The sequence below is a fragment of the Oryza glaberrima genome, chromosome 5 (genome assembly GCF_000147395.1).
Source record: "Oryza glaberrima chromosome 5, OglaRS2, whole genome shotgun sequence".
NCBI classification, from domain to species: Eukaryota; Viridiplantae; Streptophyta; class Magnoliopsida; order Poales; family Poaceae; genus Oryza; species Oryza glaberrima.
The window spans coordinates 13,461,597-13,470,475 of record NC_068330.1 but is presented as its reverse complement, the minus strand read 5'-3'; the positions used below and the strand labels follow the sequence as shown (position 1 = coordinate 13,470,475).

At 40.3% G+C, this 8,879-nt stretch overlaps 1 protein-coding gene across 2 annotated transcripts; it reads left to right on the top strand.

The window, feature by feature from the left end:
- Positions 1-2,269: 2,269 nt before the first annotated feature.
- On the top strand, positions 2,270-8,869 carry LOC127773978 (TOM1-like protein 6). 2 transcript variants are annotated; one of them, XM_052300231.1, is made up of 9 exons: positions 2,270-2,533; positions 3,889-3,967; positions 4,056-4,154; positions 4,945-5,058; positions 5,926-6,095; positions 6,179-6,260; positions 6,471-6,556; positions 7,497-7,754; positions 7,853-8,869. In XM_052300231.1, the coding sequence occupies exons 1-9, from the start codon at positions 2,427-2,429 to the stop codon at positions 8,634-8,636; spliced, it is 1,779 nt and encodes a 592-aa protein (XP_052156191.1). In that variant the 5' UTR covers positions 2,270-2,426; the 3' UTR covers positions 8,637-8,869. The 2 variants fall into 2 exon arrangements, with proteins under 2 accessions (XP_052156191.1, XP_052156190.1); XM_052300230.1 differs by having other exon boundaries at positions 2,271-2,533; positions 7,838-8,869.
- The last annotated feature ends 10 nt before the right edge of the window (positions 8,870-8,879 follow it).

Genomic DNA, 8,879 nt, shown 5'->3' with positions numbered 1-8,879 from the left:
ATGGCACCTCACGCTCCATGGCCACGTTATCCACTGTGGGTGGAATGATCACAAAATTATCCTGAGTAGGTGGACCCCACCAGAATGGTCACAGCCACGCAGGTGCCAAGCTGACACAGGGAACCATTACAGCATGAACAGTGGTCTTGCTCAATCCAACACTGTGAACAGTGGTCTCAAACCTCCACGTTAGAGCTGAGCGTTCATGACAGTAGGATCTGTGGTCTCACGGCAACACGCGGGACCTGTAGAGGTCCCGGTTGCCTCATCATGCATCATCTCGAGAGCTCTAGCTAAAGACACAGCTCATGGCCGTGCATTGGACAAGTTCGGAGCCCCACAATTTGCTTGGAAAAAAAGAGAAGTAGCAAGAACCCAACTTGCCATGGTTATCGTCCCCTCTCTCCAACGTCGAGGTGACGTTGTCGCTCCCACCGCTACTAAGGTCTACCGTCAAGGCCATCACCGCTCCCCATCGCCGAGGAGTACTCATGCCGAGATCATTGTAGGTGCAAATCCAACAAACCTATGGCCGGATCCAATGAGTTCATAGCCCAGATCTGCTGCCTCTGTGGCCCCTCAACAACTACAAGAAGAGGAGGCAATGGGAGAAATATGTGGAGAAGTGGAGGAGAGGCCGACAATGGAAGAAAAGAGTGGCACCACGATGGATGGGGAGAAGGGGAGAGGCAGTGCTGTGGTGATGGAAGAGGAGGTAGCGTTGCAGTGGCGGACAATGAGGCGGCACCGCTGCGAAAAGGGGATGTGGTTTCGAGATCGGCGGCTGGTGGGAATAGAGAGAGGGTGGGGAAGAGATAGGAAAAGGTGGGAGAGGCTGATAGTGGGTTCGTGTGTAGGCTAGGTTATATATGTATTTCTTTTAATTGCTATAAGGTCCGAATATAAAAGTTCAAGTTGATTTTGTAATAAGAAATATCATAAGGGTTGAAAAAAAGTAGAATCACATATGAGGGTTGTCTCTATTGTGGGCAATGTGGTATTTGTGTGATCTTATCGTACATGGCGTGTGAGACGACTGTCTCCCCTACATCTCAAGCAGACAAATATATGTATCATCTGTTTTAATCAGAAAAAGAAAGTGTATCATTGATTCTACTCTTTTGGAAGGTAGAAAAGAAAACACGAGACCGACCCTAGATTTTTTTAAAACATTTTAGTGTTTGTAAAACTTATTTTAAAAAGCTTATTAATTTAGGAATAAAATATATTTATCAGTGTCAGGATTATTGATGCCGATGTTTTATATCTCGACACCAATAACCTTAACACTCTCGTCCTTCATGGTAACTAAGTCGCTGATGTGAAGAGGTTGATAAATTATGTTGAGAACCTATTTATAAAATATATTCTCTTGAAGAGGGTGAAAAATTAAAAGATGTGGTTTAAAATAGGCTATTTAGTGCAATCCTTTCTCATAGAAATATGTAAGAAAATATATTTACATTTTGAACTTTTTGAAGAAAAAGTTTGACACTATTCTCTTTGGCCTTACCCTTATACTCCCTCCGTCCCGTAAAAAAATGAATCTAGAACCGTATGTGACATATTCTAATACGATAAATCTGGATATATGTATGTCTAGTTTCGTAGTATTAGGATGTGTCACATCTGGTATTAGGTTGATTTTTTATGGGACGAAAGTAGTATATTTCAGCTGCTAGGGAGGTCGACATCAAGGTGTTAGACCTAGACACTAGGATCAAAGGCTCCAAGAAAAAGATGTATCCCTAAATTAAATTTATCTAGTATCTATTTATAAAATAAGTCTAATAAAAAAATATGCACCAGCTATATAATAAAATAAAGAGTAAATTTCACAAAACTACAGGTACTATGACTAAACTATCACAAAACTATAGATTTAAGGAGTTGTATCACAAAACTACATATTTAATACCAAATTTATCATAAAACTATACATTTAAGATAAAGTGTTACAAAACTACACATTTAGTAACTAAACTATCATAAAACTCTCTCCGTTCAGAATAAATACATAGTACTCTCTCCGTTCAGAATATGATCATATTCGCAACCGAGATAGTGATCATATCGCCCGCACGGCCGCACCCAGGCAGCGGCAGTAGCAGCCAGAGCCGTCCGTTGTGTGTCGCCTTTCCGCGCCGCTTCGAGGCGCACGCCGCGTTGCGTAGACAGCGGCAACGCATGCACAGTCACACACCCACACCCAAACAAAACAAAAACACACAGCACAGCAGCATCTTTAATACTCCCTCCGCCCCCCTCATTCCTTCGCTTCTCTCACCTGCTTGTTTGTTCGTCTCTCCCTCCCTCCCTCCCTCCCTCCGACTCGCACCGCACCCAGGCCCCAGCCCACGCGGGGTTCGGATTCCCTCCGCCACCACCCGCGAGAGGGAGACGCCGGCGCCGGCGATCGGTGACCGATGGCGGCGGCGGCGGTGCGGGTAGACAAGGCCACGAGCGAGCTGCTGCTCGGCCCCGACTGGACCCTCAACATCGACATCTGCGACGCCGTCAACTCCGATCACGGGTGTGTCACTCCCCCCCCCCCCTCCTCTCTCTCTCTCTCTCTCTCTCTCGATGATTTAGTTTTGAATTCTTGGTTCTCGTGCAACCCAAAATTATGGTGTGTAAATAATGGGAATGGAATCCTCTGCTTATTTGGATTTTGATCACGATGGATGGATAATTCAAGAAATAAGATAAGTGGGTTTATCTCTCTCTAATTACGATCGATATGCGTATTAGTGTTATTTTTTCTAAGGGCGTGGGTTGATGGGGCTTAAAGAATCGGTTCTTGGTATGTGAAAAAACCAACGTTACCATCATCATCATCTGAAAATGTCTCGTGAGAAACGGGCGAAAGCAAATGATCAGAAGGGTGCCTTTTGCTCCACTCGTCGTCAAATCGCCAGAATTTTAGGATCTGATCGGTTACTCCTACTCTCATGATCAGTACTATTCAGTAGCACATCATCAGTATGTTCGTTTTTCTTCGTTTTTTCTTCTTTCTTTTTTGACTTTTGCTGTTGTGGAAAAGTTGCCCCTTGCTTGATCATGGCAAATACTGGATAGTACAGGCGGCGTGAACGATCATTTTGTCAACAGAAAACTTGAACTTCAAATATCGGTTCAACTAGCCCTTCTTTAATAGAACCCACAAATATAAAATCTGAGTCTTCCTTCTTTATACCTTTTCGGTCTAGTTCATTTTTGTGGATGGTTTCCTGTTACCAGTTCTCAATTTTTTTTTTTAAAAAAATGCATATGCAACAGGTAAACAAGTTGAGAACATACATGGCTTTTCCCCCTTTCAAGAATGATGCTCATACTTCAATGCAGCACCTGTTGTTTAGACTGAACCAGGTGTCAATCTAGACCCAACATAGGCACAGATGGACCATCTTAATCTAAATTACCTTCATCCTTTTGACATTATTCTTTTCCTTAAATATTAGAGAGACAGACAGGACCACTGAACCATGATACATGATAATGATATCTCTGGTTCCATGTCACGGCTAGCCAGCGAAGCTTAAGCGGTTGAGGATGCAGGGGAATCTGATTTCTGATATACAAATATGATACATGTGTGGAATAACTTGTGCGACTGACTTGACCAAACATCGCGTTGCTAATTCGTCATCAACAATAAGTTCCAAATTGTCAGGATTCAAAACTTCACCACTATAGTAGCTGAACCAATGTTGAGAAGTTCGGCTTATAATCTCAGTAGGAAACTCCAATAGGAATAGCTAATTGGCTATAGCTGTTCATGTTTGAATCCTTCTTTGGAGACTTCACCATTGAAAGTACAAACAATACAAAATATCGTATATCAATGATATACTACAAGAGTAAATGGCTGAGTTTAAAATAATGCAGGCAAGCAAAAGAGGTGATTAAAGCTTTGAAGAAGCGTCTCCAGCACAAAAATTCAAAGGTTCAGTTTTTTGCTTTGACGGTATGCTTCCCTGCTTAAATAACCTTTATGTTCTCGAACGTCCTCTGTTATTTGTCTCTGTGAGAACACCATGCAATTGCTTTTGCAGCTATTGGAAACTCTAATGAAGAATTGTGGGGATCATGTGCATTCACAAGTTGTAGAGCGTGATATACTGCAGGAGATGATCAAAATTGTTAAGAAGAAGGTAACATTTTTTCCCTATGGCAATTTTGGGGTCATTTATCTACGCACCACTGTAATAAAATGCCACTTGATCTTTCACTGCCATGTGTTCCTACGGCCTTATACTAGTTTGTTGGGAATTTTCTGAATCAAGACATTCTTGGTGGTATCCATGTGAAATTCCTTTTCTTTGGTACATATATGGTTAAATGTTATAGCTGATGTGACTTGATTCAACACCAAACCTGTCTATGAGATACATTGCTGTAATTTACATTTTGCAAGATGCATATAATCAGATTATAATTTTTTTATTCTTATCCAAAGTCTACATGAATACTTCCCCGCAAAAAAAAAGGTCTAAATGAATACTATTAAAATCACTCATCACATAGCTGCAAGACTTAGAAATAGTGATTTATCTCTGAGTTATTGAACAAGCAGGAACCGAATAGTCATGGGAGAATCATACTCCTTGAACTTTCAATTTTTCATGGGGAGCAAATATTCTTTTCAATAACATCGCATGATCTGTTTTTTATTTGGCGTTTTTATCCATTCATCTAATCTTTGCTCTCACAGGAAACTTTATACATGCTAATAATTTACTGTTGGGACCATTGGTAATAATATTTGGATAACTGAATCATCACATACAAACTAGATCTTTCTGAGACTTGAGGTCCTTAATTTGAAAGATCTTTCAGCCGGCTTATGCCGGCCCGACAAAAATAATTTTGAAGATCTTTTACTTTTAACTTTCTTCATTTCGCCATGCTGATCTAATTTTTTTTAGTCATGGCTGTTTTCAGACTGATATGCAGTTGAGGGACAAAATTCTAGTACTCCTTGAATCTTGGCAAGAAGCATTTGGTGGGAATGGTGGGAAGCATCCCCAGTACTACTGGGCATATGCTGAAATGAAGGTCTGTTCAATATGTCATGAACTGTTGTCATGCTACATGGGAATTATTTATGCTGCCTTTTAAAGGGATTCCTGTGACTACATTTTGATTTTAGATAACCTGCAGCTTGATGACTGGATTATTTAATTGTTATACTGTCAAATTTTAACAACAAGTGTAAAAGTTCAATGAGTTTATGGTACAAATACAATTAATGTTTGAGGTTAGTTTAACTTGGATTTTTCTTTGCACCTTCATTGTCTGGCTCCTGTCAGGATAACTATTTTGTGTGGTATTTATCATAAGTTAAACACATGATTAACTACCAAATGGACGACTTCATAAAATCTTTGAAATACATCCCTGTATGAAAAATACTTTTCATGACAACTAATAGTAGAATACTACAATTTTCTATAATAGCACTCAAAGTTAAAGAAGCTTGATTATGAGGAATCTAAAATTCCATACATGTATGAATAGATTTAGAATGAGTTAGAGACGACAACAGTTAGTTTCCTTATAAGATTGATTCATTTCCCTTGTCTAGGATTGTTTCTTAGGTGTCTAAGACAAGAGGGATAATGTGCATTATTATCAATCAAGGAATAATTGTTGATCCTTTTCTCAAAGTTCAATTATCAGCCTTTATGGTCCCATGTTCTCCATCCCTCCCCTTTAGCCATGCTATTATATGGCCATCTTTTGCACAATAGCTACCCTGATATGAACCAAGAGAGGATCCATGCTTTACAATTTGTTCATGTTTACAATATATATCAATATTATACCTATATGGAAACCTTCAGATAAATGAAGTTGTATCATTGTTCTATTCTATTCTGGAACATTATTTTCGCACAAATCAATGAGTATCTTTATCTGCAGAAATTGGGCTTGGAATTTCCTCGGCGATCACCTGATGCTGCACCAATACTTACTCCTCCAATCACACGCCCAACATCTTTGGAATCTTATCATCAACCAAGTTATGGAATGCCAGTTAATTCTTCCTCTAGATTTGATGAGGCAATGCCATCTAACGGGCCTTCCCTGAGGTAAAATCATTTTAATATGTTTTATTAATGGAAATACTATTCCTTTTCTCTCCCATGTTGTATGACAATTAATTTTTCTTTAGTTCATCGGAGATGGAACGCATGTTAGGTGCTGTTGAACTATTAAGCGAGATGCTGAAAGCAGTGAATCCACATGATCGTGGGGTATGACATGTGATGTCTATTTGATGATTTCTTGTCCCTATTTTATTTTAATGTTAAAAAGGGTCATCGTTATTATCAGATCAACAGTTTCAGTTTTTTACTGTAGAATCCTTGGCTGCCATGTACCTTCCTTTTAACTTGGTGTTGAAGACTTCAAGTGATTTTTTTATTGCTCTTTTTCTGAAACTAAAAACCTTTTTGGCAATGTAGGCTGTCAACGATGAAATTATCACAGAGCTTGTGAAACAATGCCGGTCAGACCAGAAAAAGATAATAAGTTTGGTAACTTCATTAAGGTATATACTTCTATAAACACTCTGCCCTGCATATTTACTCTGTTATCTTTTCAGATTGGACAGTTCCATTGATTTGGTGATGTCATCTTTTGCTGTTAGGATGCTGGAAGTTGCTATTTGATTCCAAAGTAGAACTAACACACATGAATCTACCTACTTTAGAGTATAAATGTATGAAGCTAGGCGTGAATAAAATTTGATTGGTTTGCAATGCATACAAAGTGAGGAAAAGAACAGAGCAACATCTTAAAATCCTGGGTCTACAGAACATCTTCTAGCCATTTTGTTCATAAAAACCTGAAGGAGAATAGATAATAAAATTATTCTCATTCATGTATAAGATGGACTCTATACGATATTATATGGATCTAGTAGCCATGCGACTTGGTTAGATGAAGCTATGCATAATGGCTACGAAAAATTAAAAATTAAAAAGTTAAAAGTTGTGTATTGCTTGAAAGTTCTGCTGCATGAACTGAAAGCTTGTGACCTTATGACTCATTCATAAGAATATGATGTAACCTATTGAGTTTGCCTACAACAACAAGGCACCATAATTTCACTCAGTACTCACACACCCTTGGCCTGCTGCCAACCATGCTTCCCCGAATTCTAGCACTCGTTAAGCCTCTATTAGACTATTACCATGCCCCACCAGATTTTTAAGAGGGAGGGGTTCAGGTAACTATAAAACTGTAATTAGTTTTCCTGCTGGAAGCCTGGGAGGTGTTGTTCCCACTTTTTTTTAGAGACATAAATATTCTCCAAGGAGATGATTTTACTTTTTTGTTTTGTTTAGAGATTTTTTAGGGATGTGGAAGAGGGAGGGAATAAAGAATGAGCCACCAGTTTCCTTTTAAAATTGTTTAAATATATACATTATTCTTTTTATTTTGGTGTTATTATCATTGTCTCAAGTTCATCTGCTGCATTATTACAGAGATGAGGAGCTCTTGGGCCAAGCTCTTGACTTGAATGATAGGATGCAGATTCTGCTTGGCAAACATGATGCAATTGCATCAGGTTCTCCTCTACCAGATGAAGAAACAGATATCATGAATGAATCATCAGCAGAAACAACTTCAACTCCAGTGGCAACAGGGGCTCCTCGAGCTGCAGTTGCTGCTATAGTACCAACTAATGTTTTCGATGAAGAGGAGGAAGATGAAGATGACGAGTTCTCTCAGCTCGCTCGCAGGTTGTTCTGATTGCCGACAATATTCTTGTTTCCTACCCATTTATCCTTGAAATCATCCAGACCTGAGTCAATCTTGTGATCAGGAATTCGAAATTCAGGTCTACAAATGCTGAGAGCACCCCTTCTGGCGTAGCAACATCTTTGTCGACCGCCCATGACGATGAGATAACAAGATCAGGATCTTCTGGTACCTCTACAGTTTCACCACCTGTTCAAAGCCATGCATTGGCACTGCCTGATCCTCCAGCTCCTGTTAGAACTGCAGAAGAGCAAGTTATGAGTGACCTTCTTGCACTCACCATATCAAACCCTTCACCACCTCAAACTCCACCAACACCTGAAGCTACCACCACCATGAACCAAGGTGGCTCGCAAGCCAATGATCATCCACAACCTAGTTACTCAAACCAAGGACTTGCTGCTGCATCATACAACAGCTATGTTGCTCCTTGGGCTCAGCCTCAATGTCAAACTCCAGGCATTCAGCTTCAGCAGCATCAACAACCATCCCAGTCACAATTGCCCTACAACTCATCTCCCTACCCGCCACCGCCATGGGCATCGGAGGACACCGCCGAGTCCAACCCTTTCATTGCAGCTTCACTGAAGAACCAACCTACTTCCGCCTCGCCGGTTAATGTACCACTGAATTTGAGGCCTCTACAGCAATCAAATTCTTTCGGGGTTCCGCTTCGAAGTGCCGGGCCACAATCGCCGATAAACGGGAGCACTAAGCAACCGATGTCTGCAGGAGCTCGCAGGCCATCTTATGTTTCTTCTAACAAATACTTCGATGATCTGTTTGAGAAAAATGCTGATGGCAGCCTGATGAAGGTGGGCGGTAGCGTTGGTGGGGGCGCATCCTCGCCATACAAGACATAATTCTGAGATTTCTGACACAGGAATATTAAACTGTTGGGAGTAGTCTATCTGCGAACATTACTTTGCTTGTCTTGAGCTCTGATTTGTGGTCAGATTATCTGTGAAGATTTCTCTCGCCATGCCAGATTGATTTGGTTGGTGCTTCTGAAAGGCATGCTGGCCAGTTGATAAATAATTTATGCCAAAAAACAAGATATATAATGCATCAGTCTCTGTCATGGAGATTTCTTGAATGGTAAAACC